Raw genomic sequence first — 24,981 nt, 5'->3', positions numbered from 1 at the left:
ACACATTTTTACTATTATAATTCTCTGTTTAATGCAATGCTTTAACTAGGAATACAACTCAGCAGAAGTACATACATATATATTGCATGTAATTTTATTTGTCACTTCAAAATGTTTCAAACCCTCATAATCTTATTCCTTCATGGCTTGTTTTGATGAAATACCTTATTTCTTCATCTTGTATAACAAATACTGCTGAATAACACAGACATTTTTCCTCCAAATGATCCACAACATTACATCCAAATTCCCAGTTAATATAACTTAATCAAACTTTGCTTCCACTGTATGAATGTTGTGTATAATATATGTATATCTATACAGCATATATAAATATATATCTATAATGTATATATAATCAAGTGGGTCAGCTTTACACAGCTAACCATAAACTTGTGCTTATCTTATTTATATGAGATCAAATGTACGGCATTAAGAATTTGACCAGTCCCCTACTTGTAGGATTCTCAGTTCCTGGTTTTACCACATGATTTTGGAGATCACATACATGTAATGCATTCCTTCTTTCTTGCAGTAGTATTTTCTTTTGAAGAAAAGAATGCAGGTTTTAAATATATATATATATATTTATAAATGAATAACAAGTTTTTCATATTGTTAAGTTAAAAAAGATCTCAAGAAGAGATGAGGTTCTTCCTCATACATAGAGCTCAAAGCCTAATTTGACATTCATTGTAGATATATTTACATTATAAGCTTATCTGGATAGTATTACACAGAATGTATTATTTTTTACACAGTCAAGATATGGTGTTGGTCATGTTAAAACACACTATCTAAAGGTATTTACAAATTGCTAGTCTCTAACTTACCAACCACCTCGGCTAAGTGGCACCAGAAATAAGGGATAGGACAGAAGGATGTGTGTTGACTGGCAGTCGTGGCACTCCCACCAGTGATTTTATTACTTTTGCTGCCACTGCTGCCAGGGTGTGCTTCAGGGAAGGGCTGTCTTTGGAGTGGAGTGGAGAGACAGAGTCTCCAGAGGGGCAGGAATCCCCACCTCCTCCCTGAAGCCTCCATGAGCTGGGGGAAGCAGAAAGGCAATCCAGCTGTGACTTGCTTGTCCCTTCGCCAGTCAGAACACACCAACTTTGCTCCCCTTGTGCTCTCTCCAGTGCTGTCAGGTGAGTCAGCCCAGATATTGAACACTCAGTGTTTAATATCTTAAATAAATTCTTCCTTCCAAGGGCACTGTAAGACAGGCTGTGATCGTACTGCCTCATGTACCACACAGAGCTTCTTTTGCCAGAGTCAGAGCACTTTGGGACATCTCAGGGAATGGTTTCTGTGTGCTTCTTGGCAAGTATGATCCAGAAAAAAATAAAAAAAATTAAAAAAAAAAAAAGAAAGAAAAAGAAAAGAAACTCATAGTGGAAAGACCAAGAAGAGTAGTTACTGAGTGGCACTCTTCAGGTAATGCAGAACTTTGGAAGGCATAAAGACACCAGAATTTATTTTCTTTTATTTGGTTATCACTGGAATGAAATGTGTTTAACAAATCTACGCAGTACTCTGAAACATGAGGCCTGGGAGGACTGATATGCTCATGTAACCCACTGGCTCCACAGTGCAGCAAAAGAGGCATTGCAAAAGAAGGGAATAAAAATATAGGAGAAATAATTGCATTGGTTGTGGTAGATGTTCAACTCAGCCTTGCTGTAATTACATTCTTAGGTTTGGGCTCTCAGTGAATACTCTGCCAGTAAGCTCATGAATGAAAGGGGATTCAGGGGAAGGCAGAGCTGCCTTTCTGTGGCACAGAGCAGAAAATTAATCCGTGCATGTGGCAGGATGATATCCCACTATGAGCACATTCACTCTTGGACAATGTCCACTGTTGTGCCTAACACAGAGATAGCACAACTGGGGAGCAAAGGAACTGATTTGGCTTTGTTTCACTGGAGGGATTGTTTTACTTCCCATTTAAAACCTATGCAGAAAGGATTTATGGAAGTTGCCAGCCCATACAGTAGCTTGGGCTTTGGTGGAGGAGGATGTTGTGCTAGGGAAGGCAGTTTTTGGGTGGGGTTAGAGAGGTTAAATACCAGCATTCGCAGCGCCTGAAAGGCAAGTGAAACTACAAGCCTGTAGCTGTAACACAGGTGACACTTGTTAAAGTAAGGAGGAAAGATTTTTGGTAGAACTGTGGCAGAAGAGGAAACACAGGCAGAGAAGAGAGGCCACAGAAAATTAAAGACCATCTCTGAGGTTCCTTCAAGGCAGGGTTCTCTACAAACTTTAAAAAAGAAAGATTCTTTATAAGTCTAGAGCACTTTGTAACATACGTGAAAAAGGAATATTGTATAGAAATCATACCCTTGTAAGTGTCTGTAGTGAAAGAAAAGCTAACTTCTTTTAAGCCTCTCAATTTTTACCACTTGCACTGTTGTCATCTGGGACTATTAAACTCCAAACTCACTGTTAGCAAACAGTCCCCATGCACAGGGCCAGAGCTTGTTTGCCTGGCCTTTTTTTAATGTAAAACTTTAAATTCTTGCTCCCAAAAACTCCACAATTTGACAAAAAATAAAGACTTTTCCAAAGTATTTTTAGGGGAGAGAAAAAAACATCAGCATGGCTCTGCTCCACTCCTGTCCCCAAGCTGCATTCATGTCAAGTTTCCAGCACATTGCTGTCAGGATGCTTTACCTGTCCCGTCCTGCTAGGCCACTGCCATGATTAATTTTGGGGCATAGAGTGGCAAGGAGAGATGCTGTCAGCAGAGGTGAAAAATTCAAAGTGTGCCACCCCAGCACCAAAGTAGAAAGTGGGAGCTGTGTTCTGAGGCAACACTCACTCATCCTTGGGAAGATCCCATTCACAGGAATGAAGAACAGAGATCAAAATCAGTCAAAACTGGAGAAGGGGACAGTGAGTTTGCTAGCAATTCCCATAGACAGATGGACACATTGAAATCCATAAGGAGATAAAGTTAAAAAAAAATAGCCCTCCTGCTCCTGTCCCTGGATGAGAGGCCAGGAGCTGCTGGGCCACTTCAAGGGTTTCTTCAGTGGTGTGTGGGCTGCTTTCACCACAGCCACACTCCTTGAAGGCACCTCTTCTTGGCAATATGTTTTTCTCCACCAGGAGAGTATAAAGCAGAGGGCTGATAGATTTAGCACTTTATTTTGTCCCCTTCATGCTTTGTGAATGCCAAACAACTGATCTCTCCGGGGTCCACTTGAACACTCCCATTCCTGTGAGCTTTTGTACAGAAAAACAACAATGAAAGAAAGCAAGAAAAAGCAATCTGACCTATATAGATGTGTTTGTTGTCTTTGGACTGCCTTTCATCAGGCAACACTCAAATACTTTGCAATCTTTCAATAGATCCTATGATTCCTAATAAATCAAATGAAAATCTCAAAGAGAAAGAAGACTGACAAGTTTTTCTTAGATTTTGTTCTCACTGGAAAACAGATTTTAAACATTGCTTCAGCTTTCTTGCTTCCTTTTCCTTTTCCTTTTCCTTTTCCTTTTCCTTTTCCTTTTCCTTTTCCTTTTCCTTTTCCTTTTCCTTTTCCTTTTCCTTTTCCTTTTCCTTTTCTTTTTCCTTTTCCTTTTCTTTCTTTTCCTTTCTTTCTTCTTTTCTTCCTTTGTCTTTGACCACAGACTTCCTTAACACTCAGAAAAGTTGCCCACTGGATTGATGCATCTCCAAGTTGTTGCTCTCTTCCTGGAGCATGAAGGTAGGGCTGCCCCATGAAGGTAGGGCTGTCCCATGACGACACAAATCACTCCCTGTGGGCTGCCTCTTTCCGGAAATAATGAAAGAGGAAGGAAAGGAGGGGGCAAGAAGTTCTAGCTGCAGTTTTTTGTTGTCAGTTATCATTTTTGGGATATTTTTGCTTTTTCTTGTTGTTCTCATGAGTCACCTGCACAGTGTGCTGGGTTTCTATGTGAGACAGAAGTGACCAGCACAGCACATGGTGTGGATGTGCTGCTGGGATCCTCTGGCCAAGCTGAAGGTGAAGATGAGGCAGCTCCATCAGCAGGGCCACCCTGGGGACCACAGGGTGCAGGTGACAGCCAGGGAAGCCGAGGTTACCCAGGGAGAGCTGCTCTTCAAGACTGACATCTACATCCTGCAGATCTGTCACTCAGGAGGGAAGTGAAACCTGGTGAACGTGGTTTGGGACACAAAGGAAAGACATGAAAGCTCAAAGGATATTCAAGAAGAAATTATTTTGCATTTCTGGACCATTAGCACATTTTTGTCTTACTGAGCCACAACCACCTCAAGACCCAAGAGGTTCACAAAATCTGAGGGCACGTTCTGCCTCTTCTCTGCCTTCAGGAGGGGTGACACAGTGAAATAAGTGTTGGCTCTGCACCTCCCAGCAGCTGGCAATGCACACTAGGCAGACAAGGCTCCATGCAATACCTTGAATATTGGTTGGTTATTTTTCATGTATACAAACCGTGTAGCGGTGTGTGTTTGCATGTTTGTATCCATACATAGTTGCACTATGTCATCTATTTTTACACTGTTTAATTGTCTGCAAATGTAAATGTACCATAAACTGCTACAGGGTGGAAACACAGAGGATTGTGTGTCCTGCAAGCCTTTTAAATATACTATAACACAAATCAAAGCATCTTCTGAGATCAAAAGTGAGGGTGGTTCTAGGGAAAAGTGCTGGAAAACTTCTAAATTATGTTTTTCCTTTGTTTGTAGTTTTTTCATGAATACTGGCCCCAAAATAATTTTCTTTCTGTGGTATTTTGAGTGTCATCATATCACATGATGAAGGATTATAATTTCAATCTATCTGCCACACTTCTTAGCCTGTAGGAGTGTCCTTATCTGTTAGACTAATTCATTATGGACAAGTGATAGCTTCAAACGTGAGAATAAGGGATTTGCAGGCCTGCCAGAAAACCAGAGTTAAAAGATTAAGTATGGCTTAAACCATTATTTCCCAGTTTCAGTATCTGAACTATTGATACCCACAGCACTTGCTGAAAGAAAGAAGCAGGTGTGTTTCTTTTATGAAACTTTTCCCAAGAAGTCAGATTTAGAAACTGAACATACTTGATTTTATTCTATCTTGGGATTTTATTTGGATTTTTCTAACACTCTGAGAGATTGAACAAGCTAGGAATGTGTAAGTTCTTCCTTTGACCTGATCAAGATAAAAAGTGAATGAAGTTTTAAAAGGCAAGAAGTTTTAAAAGGCAAGCAGTGCTCATTTTGGCAAGCTTTGTCATGCAGTTATTCTTCCTTACAAGCAGGAGGATTAAAACAGTGATAGTAGATATGACTCAAGGCAAGTGAGGGTTGCAAAATTAGATCCCTGGCTGTATAGAGACAGTTATATTAGTATGAAATCACTAGGGGTATAAATTCAATGACTTCATATTAAGACATGTTAATCCGGAATTTAACATGGCCTTAATTTACTGCAGTTTAATCCTCCACATTTTCACTTTCTGCTGGGAAGTTGTGCTGCAAAACATGAAAATTGTCATGATACCAGTGCTTTGACACTGTCTTCCATTAAGCTTGTCAAATGTAAAACTTAATTCTGCAAGATTAATTTCTCTGTAATCTCAGAGGCTCCTATTTTGAGGTGCATTTTGGAATATTGCAGTTGTAGCATGAAATAACCAAATGAATTTGTGTCCTGTTTGGTGGGTGGTGTTCACTCAGAAGAAAAGAGATCCTCAGGACACTGTCTATGCTCTTTTTGGATAAGAAAACATATAAATGTACCTTTGCTAGGGGCTGGAAGTTAGAGGTACTAAGAAGGAGGTAAATAAAATGTGCATGACTCCCAGACAATCTCTGTTTTCAATAATCTGATACCCTCTGACCTGTCCACAAAATGTTTTGTTTTGCTACAGTAAATATCAAATATTGGAATAGTAAATTCTTTGTCAGGCAGAAATTATCCACATTTCACCTAGTGTAGAGTAGCAAAATATATTCTAACTTAACCCTTGCCAGACTCCATCAAGACTATTTTAATATATAATCACAGTTTTCCTGTCTGCTTTTTTATTAGTGCTACCCCTTGACTTACAGTCAAAATATGCCTCTCACGTAGTACAAGGCAACGTGACCAATATCTTTTCCAGAAAGCAAACATATTATGCAGGATTCACCCAGAAAGGAACCCAGTTTTACACTAAGGGCTTAGCAGAGCTTGATCCAGATGGGTATGTCAGTCTATCTTAATTTTTACGTCAAAAAATTATTCATATAGTTATCTTTTAACAGGTCAAGAGCATGGTCATCTAATATTAACTATTCATTCTGTGCAGCCTCAACATACCTCTTCATCTGTACATCCAACTTTAAATGGATGTAGCTTTTCATTTTCTAGTGATAATCTTGTTTCTATTTTTCAGCTGAGACCCTTTGTTTGGCCACCATGGTGGCCGACTGGGTGAGACCTTTAAATTTACAGCTTCTTTTGATGTTCAGTCTTGCCCTGGACAAGTAAGGTACAGAAAGGAAGAAAAGGCTGATGAAGGTAAAAGACAAATCCACAGGTTGATGTCATGTGACGAATAAAGTGAACAAAATTGTCTCAAAAGCTTTGGTTTACATGGATGCTGAAGAAGTCTTGGCATGTAGCAATCTGGACGAGACCAAGTCTTTTCACTTTGATCTTGACATGATGAAGTAGTCACAGAACAAAAGCCCCTGGGATGGGGCAAGCAGCAGACTTGTAACAATATACAATGATTACATGTTGTGCATAAGAACACTTTCAGAACTGATGTGGTTTTGGAAATGGTGGTGTCATAAACAACAGAAAAAACTTCCATCGTGATTTACCTAACATTAAGCTTCTTACATGACAGTGGCAAAACAGCTTTAGACAACTTTGAGCCTTAGAAAATTTCTGCCATGATTGATTTGGATTATTCAATGATCTTCCAAACTCCTATGCCTCTTCCACACAGTTATTATTAAAATTTGTTTGGTTTGTTTTTTTTTTACCTGGATGAAGACATAATAAACACACAGGATAAAACACAAGAAAAAGAAAATGAAAGAACAAGTATTTTACACAGAATGACCCAAAAATCATAGACTTTAAAGCCCTTCTGCAGAACACTCTCAGAAAGTAAGGAACTGTGCCTCCAGTCCACACACTTGAATAATTTCTCAAACATCCCCGTGTCCCAAAGATTTATTTTCATTTATTAAAAAAATTTTTTAAAGTGTAGTCCTCAGGGGTACAGCCGCTGCCCCTTATCAGTATTTCCACTAACATCCTGGATTGCACATTCCATAGAAGACCATAAAGTGCTGTAGCATCAAAGGGGTTTTTTTTTAAATTTAATTTGGAACTTCTCCGCCCTTTCCATAACCATTTTCATTATCATTTTTACCTTGTAGCTCCTATATTCTTGTAATGACACATGAGAAGGTCCTTAAAGGTCTTCTTGAAGGTGGCGTTGCAGAGCGCGTAGCAGGCGGGGTTGACGGTGCTGTTGATGTAACAGAGCCAGTAACCCAGAGTCCACACCGTGCCGGGGATGCAGGATGTGCAGAAGCTGTTGATGAGCACCATCACATTGTATGGGGTCCAGGTGATGATGAAGGCCAGGAGGATGGCCAGAATCGTCCTTGTCACCTTTTTCTCTCTAGAAGGGGGTGGTTTCTTTTTGGCTGGCTGCTTTGTCATCTTGACGATCTTCCGGGCCACGCTGTTCTGCTTCTCCTCCCCGTTTGTGCCTACGATCTCCACGGTAGTGTTGGTAGGGGCACAGCAGTCCCCCTTTTGGGACTTGGTGACTATCCTGATGCATGTCAGCTTGGAGTTCTCTGCTTTGACATGGTCTTGGGAGGCAGAAGCCTGCCTGGCATCTTTGGTAGCTTCATCCTCTTTCAAGTTGGAAGCGACTGCACTGATGGAGGTGGAGTCATTGGAGCTCTCCTTCTCCCCTTGAACACAGTTATTGGTCACAGTCTCTTCACTGGTTTTTCCATTCTGAATTTTGCTGTGCTCCAACCCATCCCCGCTGGTCGGGATATTATTATTGTTTGGTTTCACTATTTTACCTTGGACAAGGCTGGGGGAAACTGTTTCTTGGTTTTGGGCAGCTTCCTTTTTTCCTTTCTTTATCCGACTCTTACTGGCTCGGGAGATTTGCCAGTAAAGGACAGTCATGATGATAACGGGCAGGTAGAAGGCTGCAATGGCAGTGCCAAAAGTGACAGCAGGGTTGGAAAAAAACTGGATGTAGCAGTCCCCATCTGGGACAGTCCTTCCTCCCACAATGAACTGCCAGAAGAGAATTGCAGGAGCCCAGAGGATGAAGGACAGCACCCAGGCGGCTGCGATCATCATGCCGGCCATCTTCGTGGTCCGCTTCACGGGATACGTCAGGGGCTTGGTGACACAAAAGTACCTGTCAAAGCTGATAATGAGCAGGTTCATTACTGAGGCGTTGCTGACCACGTAGTCCAGAGCCAGCCAGAGGTCACACACCACGGGCCCCAAGGGCCAGTAGCCTATCACAGTGTACAGGGTGTACAGGTTCATGGAAAAGATGCCGATGATCAAGTCAGCGCAGGCCAGGCTGAACAGGAAATAATTGTTGACAGTCTGGAGGTGCCTGTTGACTTTGATGGACACCATGACCAGGATGTTCCCAATTATGGTGACTAGGCTGAGGGACCCTGCCACCAGGACGATGAACACCACCTCGACAGTTTTATAGCGGCTCTCCAAGGCCATCACATTTTCAGAGGAAGAGTTTATGTAAGTTGAGTTATTCATTTCGCTTCTGGTAACAAGATACCCACTTACAACTTAAGCCTGCAGAGGAAAGAAAAGAAAACAGATATAATCAGGAAGTTAGTCCCTTTGCCTTTAAGGAATGGATCCCAAAAAAACCACGACTTGGCAAAAGTTTAAAGCTGGAAGATATATTCAGGAAAAGCCAGTCAACTTTGGCTAAAGGAAACACAGTGCGCAGTTTAGGAATAATAGAACAATAGGCTAGCTGTAAATATGTGAGAAAGGCACACTTTTGGACTGAAAACTACATTAAGTTCTCAGATGTCTTTTTCTCTTTGTTATTTTTTAAAACTAATATTGACCTGAATATTTTGGAACTGAACCTGCATATTATTTTCTTTCTTGATAACAAAATAGTTCACTTTGCTAATTTCAAATCCTATTCCAAATAAAAAGTCTGGACTGGAGGGTGTAACATTCTTATAACCCAAAGTGAACCTGTGATCTACTGAGGGGCAGATCATGGGAAGGAGATTTCTGTTTCTGTCTTTCTTTCATTTTTCACCTGGACATGCTTCTGTGAGGTTTATGGAATGGTTTTTTTATCATATCTCCCCCCAGTTTTCTTACCCTGCAGTTTCTTTTTCAGGCAGCACTTACAAAGATTTTGTCACTTCATCAAACTAATTAGTTTGTCAATAAACAGTCTGTTGAACTTAACAAACTTCATAAACTCACCTTAGTTGATAATTTACCTATCTAGTTAGATTCATACGTATTTGATTTCTATTTTTTTTTCAATTTCAGTAAGATTAAAGTTTGTTGTTTTTTTTTTACTTTTGAGTATTTGTACCTGGATAAGGGATTGTTGTTTGTTTGGGGTTTTTTTTTATACATGGTATTATCTTTTGATGCTTGCTTGATTGCACTTTTCCCATTTTTTTTCAAATAACAATATTTTTAATCTGCATCACATAAAGCTAAAGCAAAAAGTCTGAAATAGACAGCAGGGTAATGCTAAATAAAGAAACAGATAAAAATCAGTTCTGTTTACACATAGCAATTTTTTTGTACCCCTTATACCCTACTGACAGTGCTCAATAAATAGTAATTAAATTGCTAGTGATACACATTTGATAGAAGACTAAGAAAACAGTGCCTGCTTTTACCTCCAGGATATATTCTATCCTTTTGTGCATCCCCTGGAAGTCAATAGAATGCACTAGAATTTTACAGCATCTGAGTGCTCATTATTTATGAGCTGTGCTCAAGGGATTATTGAAGCATGAAGGCCAGATGTGACAGGGAAGTTTGAATTTTTTCCTAATTACAATATTCTCCTGTTTTTCCCCCCACACATAAAGCATCACTTCTTTAAGGAGTCTCTAAACATGGTGGTGCAATCAAAGGAAGACAAAAAAATAATCTATGTATGGCTCCTCTATACACCAGGGTTATAAAATTCTGCTCTGGTCCCTCTGACTAACCTGCTGATGCACAGACATATGCAGTCCACGTCACTTCAAAGGAACAATGCATTTTTACTGTCATTTCAGAACTGTGCTTTTTATTTTTTTTCACTTTTTTTTTTTTCCAGATGCAAAAGAAAGAAGATGATGCAAAATGTCAGCACAGTGGCAAAACCCCTTCTGAACTCTGGGAAAAATAAGCAAGCCTGTCTCCGTGGAAAAGTCAAAATGCTAAACCAGGGTAAAAGGTTTTTTGTCTGAGGAAACTTTGTAATCTTGAAATTTATACTTAGAGAAATACAACTGGCAGAGGGTGGGGTCATGCATTTGCCTTTGCTGTCAAAAACAGCTAAAATATTTTTTGCCATTTCTATGTTCAAGTGAATACATGAATAAATAGAGGAACATAAGGCTCGACAGACATTTATTTCTTGCTATCTATTTACAGGTACAACACTAAAATCCTTGAGATCAGGTTCAAGATAACAAAATGAGGAAGAGGAATGCTTTAGTTAAGTGTGTGCTTTGTACAGTAAGAATAGGCTGAGTGGAATGTAGCAGAATTTCTGTTCTGTGCAAAAACATTGACGGGACACCTTTAATATATAGGAGTGACATTCCAGCAATTCCCAGTCTATTTTTCTCCCAAAGCTTCACAGCTGAGCAGCTGGTTACCCAGTTAGATGTGTAAGGCATCAATTTTTTGGACAAGCTAAGAATTTCTCCCAAGCAGAATTGTTTATGAACATTCTTAGCAGAATGCATTTTTAATGAAGAGGAAAAATCATGCATAGAGATGTATTGATTAAAAAAAAAATCAGCTGAAGAAGGTTCATGATCTGGTGCTCTGCAGCTACCTCTGGTGACAGAAAGTGAGTGGGGGAGCAAAATGGAAATGAGTGAGAGTGGATTAGAGATGAAAAAATTCTGCTTTGTGATAAGGAAACAAGTGTTTCTCTACAATATATTTTTGAAAACATGCTCAGAAGTTCTATTTTCTTTCCACTGAATAACAAAATTAATTTAAAAAACTTGAAACTTGTGAAACCAAATTACCATTTCCCAGCTGACTTTATTCCTGAGTCTTTTCAGGTGAAATTTTTACCCACTTTCACTGGAAATACTGGCAATTCAGTAATAATTCTCCTGATTTTATGGGGAAATATGGGATGCAAGGAGATGGATGCAAGCTAAAAGCTAATCTTACTTGCTAGGAATAGGATTTCATTGTGTTAATATGAATGGAAGCAGAGCAAAGGAGTGTCTTTCCCTCTTTTTGCACAAAACTTTCCAGCCCTTAAGAAGGCTGGTAACTCTGGCTACAAATTACAAGGGCAGTCACAACTTTCTGAGGTACAGGGAAACATCTGCTGTAAAAACATCCAGTAAAAACTTCCCTTTGCCTGCATCAGTGTGATTGTAAAGTGAAGCATATTCTGCTGTGCATGTTGATGAAAGGATGTAGGGCTGGAGAGACAAATCTGATTTCCACTGACATGCATGGTCACTCCTCAGAGTACTAAAATAACCCACACAGAGGCAGGGGTGTGCAAGCTCCCTAACCCAGGAGCCCCTGCAATGTTCTGGGCTCCCTCCTGCTGGCTCCAGCACAGGTTAGTGTTGGAACCCAGTGTTGGAATTCCTCTGATTGTCCTGGAGGGCTCAAGCCCCTTGCTGGGGGCTCAGAGGCCTTGGCACAGAGCCTCAAGACTCCTGTGCCTTTGATTTTGACCCATGGAGCAAATTACCACCTTTATATGAAGAATTACAAGTCAAGAAAGTTTAAGAAGAATAATAGTTAGTCTGTCACAGGGTGAAAAATACATTTTGGGATTTTTAGAATGGGGGTTCAGGAGGCAAGATGGAGGGATTTGGGCATGTCCAGTCTTTCTCCTTCTTCTTCTTATCTCCATCTTCTGCTATGATGGTGGCACTTCTGGATTGGTTTAAGGTAGAAACTCCCTGTCTAACATAGGTGATAGGTTATTGGGAAGTTATGGTAAATAATGTACATGTAGTTTTTAGTATAAAAAGATAACTGCTTCAAGGGCGGGCAGTGTGCCATGTGCTGACCTGCCTGACAGACCTCAGCAGGTTGGAGAAAGACTGTATTAGATAAAAAATAATAAACAACCTTGAAAATGAGAACAGAAAAATCCTGACTCCTTCCTTGACTGCCAGGCTGGGAAAAGAGGCTTGTACATATCTCAGAGTCACTGTGAGCAGCAGAGATTCTGAGAGGTTGGCACCAGGTGCACAGAGAGGGCTCTGTTTCTCATCGTGGCTGCAGCACTGCCTGTGCACTGCTGCTGATTCTGTCCTGCCAGAGCCCATCTCCTGCTGCAGAGGCTGTTGTTATGGGAGCAGATGTTATTCATCAGGCAGACCTACGGGGCAGAGGCATTTTAAGGTAATATGACCTCCTGTGTGAGAAATACCAGATCTTATTCTTGAACAAACAGAGCTCTCCTCTGCAGGCCCATGGGTGTTTGTGTGAGTTGCACAATATGGCACTGGCTCCCATGGGCTACCATAATTTATCCTTCTATACTAAGTGCATTCTTGCTGAACAGAGAATACCCAGAAAAGGCAAGGAATGTCTCTTGTGACCTTAAAAGCAACCAAGATAATTTTCTGAAATATATTTCAAAATATATATGATTTTTGGAGTGGAAACACCATAATCACTGCACAGAAAATGTACAAAGCCAAGAAGTCCACGTATAAAATGATTCATTGTTTGATATTTGAGATGTACTTAGGAAACATTCCCAGTACATTAGTTCTTCCCTCTAAAGAACTCACAGTACTGAAAATCATTCCCTTCTATTGACTGGACAACAGTTCGGGGCAGAGCTGGGCCATACTTAAGCATTGCATCCTGCTGAGTTGTGCTTTCCACTTACCCAGACAGGAACACATCCATTTGGTGCAGGCAAATTTTGTAGCAAACATTGTAATTTTAAATTTAAAATATATCTCCAACATCTGCCACAAAACAGACTACAGAAATGTTTGATGTATTGAAAAAAAATGGCTGATACATCACGCCTGTCAGAGTTTGTTAGACAAACTCTTCTTCTGTATTGTGCGTTTTGACAAGTTAAATTTAATGGATTTGAATTTAAAGGATTTCATGTCTTCTTTGAATTTTCTGAAACCATATAAAGGTCAAGACATGAAAGAGGCAACAAATGATCAGCACCTGAGAGTTATAGTTGTGATTTAAACAGGATTATGCAAGAATGTATGTGCATTGCCATTCTGAGGGCACATCTAAGCATCTAAGTCTCAAGCAGAAAAAATATACTTTTTTAACTTTCTTTTTTTGATCTAGTTCCTCTTCAGCCCCAACCTGTGCAAAATAGACTTGATATTGCTGTAGTAATAATGAAATGTTTTTTTCCTGAAATGATTTTTATCCTGAACTGAATTGATTTTGATTCTAAATTTCTTCTTGGTACGATTTTAAACTCACAGTGTGAAAAGAAAATGAGAGAAACAAAATCCCTTAATCTGTAATAAATATCCTAGGTCTGTTAGTCAGAATTTATTGCAGACCTTAAGAGAGGATATATATATATATATATATATATAGTCTGGACTTTTGGTAAAAATGCATTTCAGAAAATACCCAAACACCTGAAGACTAAAATCTTCACCTAATGGATTATCTTCTGTAATCCTTTTGAAACTAGAAATATCTTTGCTAAGTGTTACTGTCTTGGTGTGGTCTGTTATTTTTTTTTTCATTTTCATGCACTTTTGTTTATCTCAATCAACACATGTCCTACAAAAAAGTTATTGTGTGGGCCTGCTTGGTTTTTCTTTTCCCCATCTACTTAAGAAGGATACCTAAGGGGAAAATTAAAAATTTCTGCACAGATCTTGCAACAACAAGTAGATCAGAGCCAGAAAATATTTAAAAAAGCAAACCAACAGTGTGCCACAAACAACAACTGAAACAAGGCAAAAATGAAAATATTCCCCCAAAAGCAGCAGGGGACTGTACATGAGTAGGTGCCAATGCTGGCACCAAAATGCTGCCTCAGGGCACGTTTGGGTCTGAGGGTTTGTAAAACTGTAAACTCCAACTTGCACACTGCTGCTCTGGCAGGCTGAAACTGTAGAGAAGGGAATACAGAAAAACTATATAGAAGTAAATATACTGTCATGAGCCCAACTTGTTGATATTAAATATGACACAAGTAGAAGTTTAGACAGCATAGTAAAAAAAAAAACCAACCAACCAAACAATAATCTCTCTATTTTCAGGAAAAAATATTAAAAAGGTAGTTTTTCCTCAAAGATCTGATAACAAAGTATTTCTAATATATTGATACTGTTATTACTATTGCCCCTGTTCTGATAGTCACCCACTGGTACTAAGGCACATGAAATATTACCTCTAGTATAGCTTTGGCTGCAGATATGTTTTTGTTTTTTGGGACCTGTGTAATCAAGAGAGAATTTGCATTCTGTCTTTGGGCAGCTAATACAATTACAAGCTAAACTTTGCCTCCCACTGCACTGGGCAAATCTGAAAAATATGCTTCATATACATAGCTCAGTCTAACTGGTTTTGATCCACAAAAAGGGATTTTTACCTCCTGGACTAGAGAAGATATTTTCTCTAACAATAATGTGATAATGTGAGCACATGCCTCCTTATTTTTGCTTGGCTTATAATATAAAACCTTGGTCCAAAACTAGTGAAAAAATAACCAATTCTCTTGCTGAAGTTATGAAAGGTTTTCCTCTGTGTTCTTGTGGAACCATGAGGTTTATCCAAAGGATAAAAGTGACTGAGTACAATGGTCCATGTGATTCCTTCTGAGGAATGTCATTCCTTGAGTCCCACCTGCAATCCTGTGCACCTCAGCTTGTCAGAGGTGCTTGCACAGTAGAGGGAGTTTTCAGAATGTCAATTGGAAAGCAGAAGGTTTCAGTATTACATTTCAGGCAAAGTAAATAGTTAGGGATGCTCTTGCTGTTGAAAGCTGGAAGAGAAGAGCATTTTTTATGTTTTGTTATGTTTTCTGTTTTTTTTTTTTCAGGTAAGATGTGAAATATATCTATTTGCTAAGATCAAAATACATTTATAATCCAGAGAAATCAGAGAGAAAAAAAAATTATTCTTTGCAGTGTGAAAGGCAAAATGGAAGCATCCCACAGCTTTCTCTAGAGGACTGTTAAATGGATAGGATCTCCATCTAGAGGCACAGATAAGCAGCTGCCACATAAAACAGTCATTACCAGAAGTAGAATGGCTTAAAAATATTTTAAAAACTTTTAAAACTCTCAGGCAGAAGAGACCCACATTTTATTGCCATTTAAAATTTATTATAATTAATGAGAAAGGATATAATTTGATAAAAACCTGAAGCCATTACAGTTAAATATTCCTGGAGCAAGCAGTCTGGATGGAGAAGTATATGACCTGGGATAAGCTCTGTCAGTCAGAGCATGGTTCTGATAACACCACAGTTGTGGTTGTGATCCCTGGATGGACCATTCACTTAAGAGCTGCACTTGGTGATCCTTGTGGGTCCTTCCAAATCAGAATATTCTGTGATCCAGTTAGATTGAGGCGACCCATGCACAGAAACGTGCTAAGGCCTGAGTTTATCCACTGCAACCACCATTATCACCATTATTTAGTCACAATTTGGGGATGACCCAACTCAAAAAGTTGTTTCACAGAACACCATAAATGGGTTGGAAGAGTGGATGATGTCATCAAAAAATAAAAACTGGGGACTAGCTCATGCCACACACATTTCATCAGTGCACCTATACTGATTTCTGCAGGCAGAGGTTATGGGAGAGATAGAAAAGGGACATAAAAGTGAGGGATTTCAGGAAGTGGCTTCTCCTTTCTGCCTCGTGCTGCACCACTGCTGCCGGAAGTTCACTGAAGCTCCTCACACCCATCAACCAAACCAGTTTTATCTGACTATAGCTATCTTCTTCAAGCGTTTTAGTTAAAATAGTCATGCTAGAACTCAGACTAAACTTGTACTTATCCCCAGCCATGAGAAAGGTTATGTCAGCAGAAGAGTTATTGAAGTTTCTGTTCAGATTGAATTGAAGATCATTGGGTTCAAGGATATCTCTTCTGAAGGAAAAGAGTGGTGAGAGTCAAATAGTCCCTCTGCAGCCCAGCACAAATTGGAGGCACAGAACTTCATTATCCTCAGATCACCTATCACACCTGTGCTGTTAAACACAAAAACCTTATGAGAGCTCTTCCAAGTCCCTGACTGACAAGTGGTAAAGCTGGTGAAAGAGAAGGATCAGAAAGCTGATTGAAACCAACTTAACATACAAGCAGACATAAAATTCCCCCCCAAAACCACCAAACCAAACCAAAAACCAATGAACCAACCCCCTAGACAAAAAAAAAACCCAAAAAACAACAACAACAACAAAAAGCAAAACAAAACAAAACAAAAAACACCCAAACCAACCAAACAACCCCCCCCCCAAAAAAAAAAAAAAAAAAAACCAAAACAAAAACAAAACCGACAAGAACCCCTAAAACGAACAAAAAAAATCAAAAACCAAACCTCAGGCTTTCTATTCTTTCCTGGTTTATTTTTTTTCTTTTTTCTTTTTGCAAGAGCCTGTAGGAATATTGGTCATGAAAAACCCCCAGAGAACTGCAGTACAGTACAGGGAGGGTCTCTCAAGGAACCATGGATTAACCCTCTCAACCTGCCAGTGAGTCCAAAAAAAAAGGTTCTATGATATTTCCGTGAATATCTGCAAATCCCTCCAAGACATGAGGAGTCCTTTTGGGATCATGAATAAACCCATGGAGACTCTCACTGTGTTCATCAGACAGAGTCAGAGCAGAGGGCTTCTGACAGGAGTATTAACATATGAGAGCCCAAAGAGACTCTTACTGAAGCTGAAGAAAATCTTTCCTTTTCCCAAGGTTGTAAATGGCGTAAGTACCTGGCTTTTGCATGGGATTTTCTTATTCACTCACAAAGATCTATCAGATAATCCTCAAATCTGCTTTGGAAACGACCTTATTTTTTTAATTCAGCAAATGCTTTTAATACTCCTTTGAATACCATCATGGTCAGTCTTATATGAAATTCTCAAGAGTCTGAAAATCTAGTCTTTTCTGTGTCCATAAATTCTGGGGATTTTTACACATATTCCATCTTACTTAACAGCTTACCTAAGATGTAGATTAGGAGCACAGGAGAGAATGGTGACTCAGATATAATAGGGAACGGCTCAAATTCTTTGCAAGGATTTAAGCATATATTGAACAGAAGTTCAAACTTGTTTCTGAGAGGGCAGCTAATTTTTTTTTATGCCTGTATTGCTGCAGACTGTATTTTAAGCAGTGAAATACTGAAGGAACTTAATTAGGTCATTTCCTTACCAGAAAGCAGTGATATCTGAATTTCCAAAAAGAATCTATATTTCCAAGCTCATTCTGCAGTCTGAGAAAAGTTTGTGAAAGATGGAAAGAGGGGCAATGCCTAATAAAATACTCATAACAACATGTAAAAATCTAAAATAAAGTGTTTGCTATAGCTAATTATAAATATGTTGATCACAATCATGATTGTTTACTGTGGGTCTGCACAATCATCTCTCCTTTTGTGAAAGAGAACCTCAAGGATCACATAGTCCTTGCCAAAGAAAAGAGAGATTTATTTAGTAGTTTTTCATAGCTACTGTATGAGAGTAGGTTGCCCAAGTCTCTGTGCTGTGTTTCACTATATGACTGCTACCAACTTTAATCACATAGACTATAGCTACAGATTAATTGTGTTTTGACTCTATTACAGGTTTAAAAAATCTGTGTCTAAATCTGGCTCTGATGCATGGGTCCAGATATTGGTACTAACATGCTGCAGCTACCCTCAGCAAGGTAAAATACCTTAGCTTTGCAGTAATTCACCAAGCCTCTGTTAAAAAATAATGTAATGTTTAGCATGCTTAACTTAGTAATAGGAAACTGAGGGACTTGTCTCTGACCATGTGCCTTCTGTAAAAATTATATTAATCATCACAGGGTCAGGTAGACTAAAATTTATAAGCAAATACTCTCAAGCTCTCTGCACGTTTTGGTTTGTAAAGAGATATTGTAAAATCTGTTTGCATCAGACTTTGACCACTCTTGAATATTGACCAAAATAAAATAATGGGAACATTTGAAACATAGGGTTTAAGAAAGGATAAACTGGATTATTTGAAGCCAAAAAAATTAAAAACCTGAGGGGCATTTACTAGCACAGGATGGAGAAGGATGGCCATTACTCTGTGCACAGATCTGCAAACTTCACAAACTCATATTGTCACTTTAGCAATGAAAAAAATTTCCACTGAGTGATAGTGATGAATGTATTTGATGTCCCTTGCACATTCCATTAAATTTCAAATATGAGTTTTTAATTAAAAGAGAGAAAGAGGTTGATTTTAAAATTCAGAGACCATGTCATTGTATTTACCACATGGGAACCTCTTTTACATTGTGGCAGAAGCACCATGTCAGCTTCATCACAACTGTTGGTATAATGACTTGCTGATAAATCAGCTCTTCTGCCATTTGTGGTGTTGAGGATCTCAAACTCTTTTTATTACAGTCCTGAAATTCCAGTTATGCTGTGTATTGCTCTCTGCCCTTCTTCGGCAGACTTATCTGTTACTGTCTGCAAGTTTCCTGTTTCTGCTTCTACATCTCAGACCACCTTTGCACAGCACACATGTTTAAGGAAAAAAAGGAAAAAAAGGAAAAAAAGACTACTGACTAATGTATTTCATTTTCTGAGGTCTCACTTTACCTTATTCTTCTGCAGTGGTCCACTTCTTTGAACTTAATCCATCTTTGCATAACAACTCTTTAAATTGGGACTTAGTGGTAAAGCAAACTTATGGGAAGTAAAATTAAATAGGAATAGAATCTAGCAGTGTACCTAGGAAATAATCTCCTCCATCAATCTGCTGTGTCCTGAAGTGTCATGCTGGAGATTAAATCCCTCCCACTGTGCCAAGCAAGAGCAGCAGAACCACCCAGCATTGTTTGCTGCATTGCAACGTGCTCCCACACAGCACCCACCTGAAGAGCAGAATATACCTAGGGAAAGACACACAAGGATGTGGGGCAAGAGAAAATAATAAATGTGATGAATGTGACAAAGAAAAATGGCAACAAGACTGAGGCATGTATAATAAGTTGATTAGAAGAAGGCAAGAAAAAGACTTCTGCAAGGGCATTCACACAGGCTCTTCAAGTCGTCACCCCTTAATGCCTGTTTTCAGTCAGAATTCCTCACTGACCTTAGTTTCAGTACCTCTCTGTATTATCCTGTGACAGCCCACAGAGATAGGGTAACATTTCTTCAAGCCTTGCACTTTGAACAATATTGTGGAAACACTGAAGTGACTTGAAGTTCTGAAATCTCACCTCAATTGTCATTCAAATATTTAAGTTCTCAAATCCACTGCCATTAACTGAGACTTGGCCTACGTAACCTCTTCAAAGAAGAGGATATAAAGTATTTTTTCCAAAAAGTTATAGTCTTTTTTCATAATCAGAAATTCCAGTGTATTTATTCTACTCAATTATTTCCTCATAAGCTGGTCACACCAACACAGCCACTGCCCAGAGGGGAATTGGATAACCCCGGTGGGAAGGTGGGATGAGGATGGGAGGTGATTTTCCCCTGCTGAAATCTGTGCCTCTGTGCCTCTCTCGGAGTCAGAGGCTGCAGGAAGCTTCAGTGAGCCCACACTGATTTGCAGATGATGTGTTCCCCACTCATACACTCCTTGTGGAGCTCTTTGAGAGATCTGTGGCTCAAAGGCTCATTTCACAGCTCCTTGCTCTCAGTCACTCACCCTGTAAGCCTGTGACTTCAAAGGGACAGCTGAAAGGAAATGTTTGCAGGGAAAAGGAAAAAAAAAGAAAAAGATTGTCTGCTGGTCCCTTTTTTTCTGTTCATGATATAACAGGCTTATGATGTTTTGGTATAACTGCTTCTCAGTGGGTTATTTTTCCCTTCTTTCTATACAAAAACCACAAAAATCCCTGGCAGTGAGAAGGAAAACAGCTGTGTGATGCTTTCATCTTAGAGTGGGCTTGTCAAAGAGCAGGCAAATGACTTTCCATTCTCTAGGCGGGCTCCTTGGGTCAAGCTGGACTGATGTCCAAGCCAGTGACCCCCAGTTTTCCAGTTTATCCCTTTCAGCAGCAGCACATGCTAAAGCGCTGCTGCTCCCTGCTGCAGACCCAGTCACAGAGCAAACAGAAAAATCTCTGAGGGCTCCTGGTGCCCTTTCAGGCTGTGGGCAAAGCACCGTCATGACATTTTCTCGTTTTGTAGTGTAAATGAGGTTCAGCTCTAAATTCTATACTTTTTAAGGCTTTAAACATGTTACCTACAACATCAGTGTCCTCCACATAAATAAAGTCCTGAATGTTTCTCATGAAATTTCTAAAGCTTTCTTTTTGTTTGGGTTTGTTTCTTGCTTTTTTTCTTAGTATGTATAAAACTATATTGAAGTAGGATTAGATTTTTTTTTCAGTTTTTAATTAGTTTGGATCTGTTTGTTGCTCTGCTCTTGATCTGTTGTGACATGCAATGCAATCCCATTGAATGTTCAAGGCACTGAGCAGCACCAAATAATTAAAATGCAGACACTCTTATTGTAGAAAGACATAGTGAAGAGATTTGCAGTCAGGTTAATGTTTAACCTCTTAATCTTTCTAATGTTAGGGTTGGAAAATGTAATTTTAAATTTAATTATCTGCTTCTGTACATTTACTATTTTGTAAAAGAGCATTTAAAAATGTAAATTTTCTTCACAGAGATCTTTCATAATTTTGTATCCACTCATAATGATTCTGGTCCTCCTAAACAAATGCTATCCAACCCACCTTGCCATTGACATAGGCATTTATTCTCTTCCTAATTGTGTAAGTTTTGTATATCTCAGACCTTGTGATTCAAGGGATAGTGTGCTTTCTCCATAACCCCACCAAAAGCATTTCCATGACAGCACATCTGCATTGCATCACCTTTGCAAAAAAGGATCAAGCATCCAAGAGATGGAATTCACAATAATTTAATTATACCTGGTAAGAAGGAAAAATGGATCTTGTGATTTACTAAATTCATACCCCATACCTCCGCACAATCTCTTTATAATTGAACATAAGAACACAGTCCACAGCTATTTTCAAATACAGGTGTGGCAGAGAGATTGAGAGCTGAACTCTTACACTTTCTCTGGAAGAATCTCTTCTTGTTGCCCAGTAATCCTCCCAGGTGAAGGGGGGTTGTCTCTCTACAACAGGCAGTGAGAATCTGATTCTATTTGTCTTGTGAAAGCCAGAGTCAATATGACTTCAACTCCCATGTAAATACACATGGACTTCAAACACAAACAGAAATTTGTGTTTCAGGCATTCTAGCAAATTTTTAATGACCTGCAGCATTTTTGATACTTTCTGTTCTTTCAGTACTGGGAAATGTTTGAGAGCAAGTAAATGGTGATGCATCTTATTCTGGTGTCTGGCTGAGAATAAAGATAATGTAGTGAAAAGAGAAAAAAAAATCATGCATTTCCTAGCTTCTCTTTCTAAATCTTGTGATGCACATTGTCTTCTGTGGTCAGGAAGTGGTTCATTCTACCTGCCTTTGTTAGGGTTAGGATAAAAATAAAGCTTTTGTAGTGAATTTGAATAAGTGTGCCAGAAGTTTTGGTTTTGCAAGGCTCTATGCAGGAAGTGACAAGAGACATTTGAGATTTTTCTATGTCTGAAAAAAAAGTTCATGAAGCTGTTTTGAGACTTAGAAGCAAACTGACAAGGTAGTACTATTAATGATGGGGAATGTCAAGTAGTTTAGTGCTTCACCTTAGATATTTTTTTTCCTTTTGTCCTCCTGTTTTTATTTGAGGAGGTGTTGTATCACCAAGAATGACTGCAACCACTCCAGCAAACACAGAAGTTTGTTAGAGGTAATCACAATTCAAGTAATCATTTTTCCTGCTTCCTTAAAATGGGTCTGTTCTGCAACAGATAGAAAATCAAAAGCTCATAATGCCTTCAAAGCATAATCTCTCTTTCTCCATGTGTGTATGTATAGAATGCATTTTTATGCTCTGTTGTAATTTTATTATTTCCTATCTTTTTAATTCTTTACTAATATATTTCTCAACATACTTGATCTGCATTGCATTTTTTCCTCTTTATCTGTTTTTCTTGTCATTGTGTAAACAAGGGGTTTGGGCAGAACTGTGAATATTAGACAAAGGAAAATAAATCCAAAATTATCAAAATTATATGTGCTAATCAACAATAACCAGTGTTTCTGTCAGAAAGTGCAAACCCACTGAATGTACAGTGTGTTTATGTCTCTCCTCTATATTGTTTGGGTTTGAGATTCACAGAATTAATCTGAGCTCCCTCTGTAGCTAACAGAGCTATCTATTCATGACAAAAATACTCAGATAATATTTGCTTGTGCTCGATTCACTTCATCTGCTCTGCACACAAGCTACTTTTCTGCAGGTTTAGAAATTAATTAAATATCAGGCTGCTCCTGAAAACAGCAGTCACTGGGAGGATATTAGAGAGTGTTCCTGGATTGAGCTGTGAAATTCCACACATCAGCACTGGCCCTGGAAGCCTGACTTCAGAGATTGCTGAGAGCAGGGCTCCACTGTACAAGCTGTATTACTCATCCACACTCCAATTTCAGAGCCTGAAATCTCATGGTAAATTGCTCTGAAAAAAAATCAATAGGTCAAAAGCCCTGTGTATGCCAATGGCAAAATTTCTGTTGCTTTTGGTAGGCTCATGACTTTTCTATGAAATAGGCAAGGAGCAGGATTGGTGTCTGGGGACTAGTCCTAGTTCATTGTTTTATTAGATCCAGAATCATATTCTGCTCTTCCCTGCTGTAAACTGTCCTGGGATCACCCTTGCTATTCATCACTTAGGAGAAAACTCTGCCTTCAATACCCATTTGTAACATTACGAGTGCCCAACCAAGCATTTCTTTTTTCTGAAGGACAATATTTCTCTTTTCTCTCCTTAGCACATGGTCATGCAAAACTATCTGAGGCTGTGACTGTTGCCAGTCATATATAGTCAATAACATGACTATTATTGGCATATATATCTTAAAAAATTTTTGCAAAGAATAACATTGGTTTCAGGTTTGGAACCTAATGAGCATCTGATGTTCTGGAGCTGTAGATACACATCTCTGCTTTGCAGACTGCTTTTCCAGGTGTATTTGCTGGACAGTGCTCCCCTACTTTTAAGCACCTGCTGCAGTTCACCCATCCTGTTTATGCCCCCATGGATATTGTAAGTTCATAAAGTAACATGGAACCTTAACTGATAAAAGGTCTTGGTAAATGGCAGAGACTAGTAGAATCATCATAAAAAAGAGCTTAATAACTGTCATATGATGATTGTCATAATCAGCAGAACAACTGAGGAATAAAACACCTTCTTTTCCATTCACCTATTCTGTGGAGGAGATGTGGCCAACAGGTTTTCTTTACAAATTGGAAATTCAAACTCTGGGAAAAGCTGCAGGGAGAAGAGCTACTGGGATGTCATGGGATGGGATGACAAAGACAAGGTCATCACAGTACAAACAGGAGGGGAGGAAGGAAATTATATGACTGCCGTGGGCAAGTGTTCCGACTTTTTGTTCAAGGGAACAAAAAAAATAGACATAAGTCATCACCATTTTTACTCATGTCTTGTCCCTTAAGTGAATAAGACAAAGGAATAAATAAATAACAGCAAAACAAGTTGAACTCCCGCACATTTGTCCTCCCACCTCCTAAAAAAATTTCTTGTAGTAGAAACATTAATACAAGATCTTTAGTACAAGTACTGCTTTTCTGTATCACCTGTATGCCACTCCTGTGGTTTAAGGTAATGGAAAAACTTCAGGCAACTGAATATTTCCCCCTGCTGTAAAATCTCTGGGTGGCTTAGACCCAACATTTAAAAACACTTACAAATGTGAATAACCTCTAGATGCCACAGGTGGCCACATCCAACAGTTAAACACAAAGGCCACTAATTAAAGCTCTCTCTGTGCAAAAGGAAAGCAAAAAGCAAAGCTCTATATATGTCTTCCTCTCAGAAGAAAATCAATGGAGACTACAGGAAATTTCTTAGAGAACTGTTGGACGGAAGATTGGTTCTTGCAGTTCAGCCACTGAACGCACACAGAGTGACTGAAGTGGTGCAGGATTCCCTAGGGCAGCAAGGCTGGGGATGAGAATCACCACTGTGACAAACATGGTGTTTCCTCCTTCTACTCACATTGCTTTCTGCCCTGATCCTCCTAAGTTTTACCACTTCAGGGGCAGTGGCTCTTGACCATTGCTTTAGAATATCTCCTTATTTCCCATAGAACAGAGAGTACGTCCAGGGATGACTATGCCCAGCAGATCAGAAGTATCTTTAATATAGAGAATTTAAATTTTTTTAAAAATTCTTTTGTTCAGTAACTGATGCATCTTGGAGAGTAGTTTGAGAGCATTGATATGTCCGAGATCAATGACAAAGGATGTACTGTCAGACAGAGTGAAGCACGGGACCTGCGAGGGAAGGCTGAGGACAGTGAGAGTGTTTAGCCTGAGGAAGAGATGGCTGTGGTAGCAGCCTGCCAATACCTACAGGGAATACCTAGTGAGAAGATGGAGCCAGTCTTTTTATAGTGGTGTATAGTGGGAGGGTGAAATAAAGAAGACAAAAGGTTTTCATGACATTGAAAGGAAAA

The 24,981-nt window shown here is 39.2% G+C and overlaps 1 protein-coding gene and 1 long non-coding RNA gene across 13 annotated transcripts in view; one reads left to right on the top strand and one right to left on the bottom strand.

Annotated features, from left to right (window-relative positions):
- LOC134417171 (uncharacterized) overlaps positions 1-10,692 on the top strand; it is a 59,972-nt gene extending 49,280 nt beyond the window's left edge. For 6 of the 7 annotated variants that reach the window (XR_010027526.1, XR_010027521.1, XR_010027523.1 and 3 more), the window contains one exon: positions 10,324-10,692. This is a non-coding gene — a long non-coding RNA (uncharacterized LOC134417171). Of the gene's footprint in view, positions 1-3,636; positions 3,731-10,323 lie in introns of those variants that run through there. The other variant, XR_010027520.1, reaches the window with a different exon arrangement.
- Positions 6-24,981, bottom strand: part of CHRM2 (cholinergic receptor muscarinic 2) — an 89,812-nt gene continuing 64,836 nt past the window's right edge. For 4 of the 6 annotated variants that reach the window (XM_063154090.1, XM_063154092.1, XM_063154093.1 and 1 more), the window contains 2 exons: positions 7,372-8,804; positions 6-4,142 (listed from right to left, as the gene is read on the bottom strand). In XM_063154090.1, the coding sequence (XP_063010160.1) occupies positions 4,121-4,142; positions 7,372-8,765 (1,416 nt within the window). In that variant the 5' untranslated portion in view covers positions 8,766-8,804 and the 3' untranslated portion in view covers positions 6-4,120. Of the gene's footprint in view, positions 8,805-24,981 lie in introns of all 6 variants that reach the window. The other 2 variants (XR_010027518.1, XM_063154095.1) reach the window with 2 other exon arrangements.

The sequence above is a fragment of the Melospiza melodia genome, chromosome 4 (assembly GCF_035770615.1).
Source record: "Melospiza melodia melodia isolate bMelMel2 chromosome 4, bMelMel2.pri, whole genome shotgun sequence".
NCBI classification, from domain to species: domain Eukaryota; kingdom Metazoa; phylum Chordata; class Aves; order Passeriformes; family Passerellidae; genus Melospiza; species Melospiza melodia.
The sequence above is the reverse complement of the archived record's forward strand: the minus strand, read 5'-3'. Positions and strand labels throughout refer to the sequence as shown.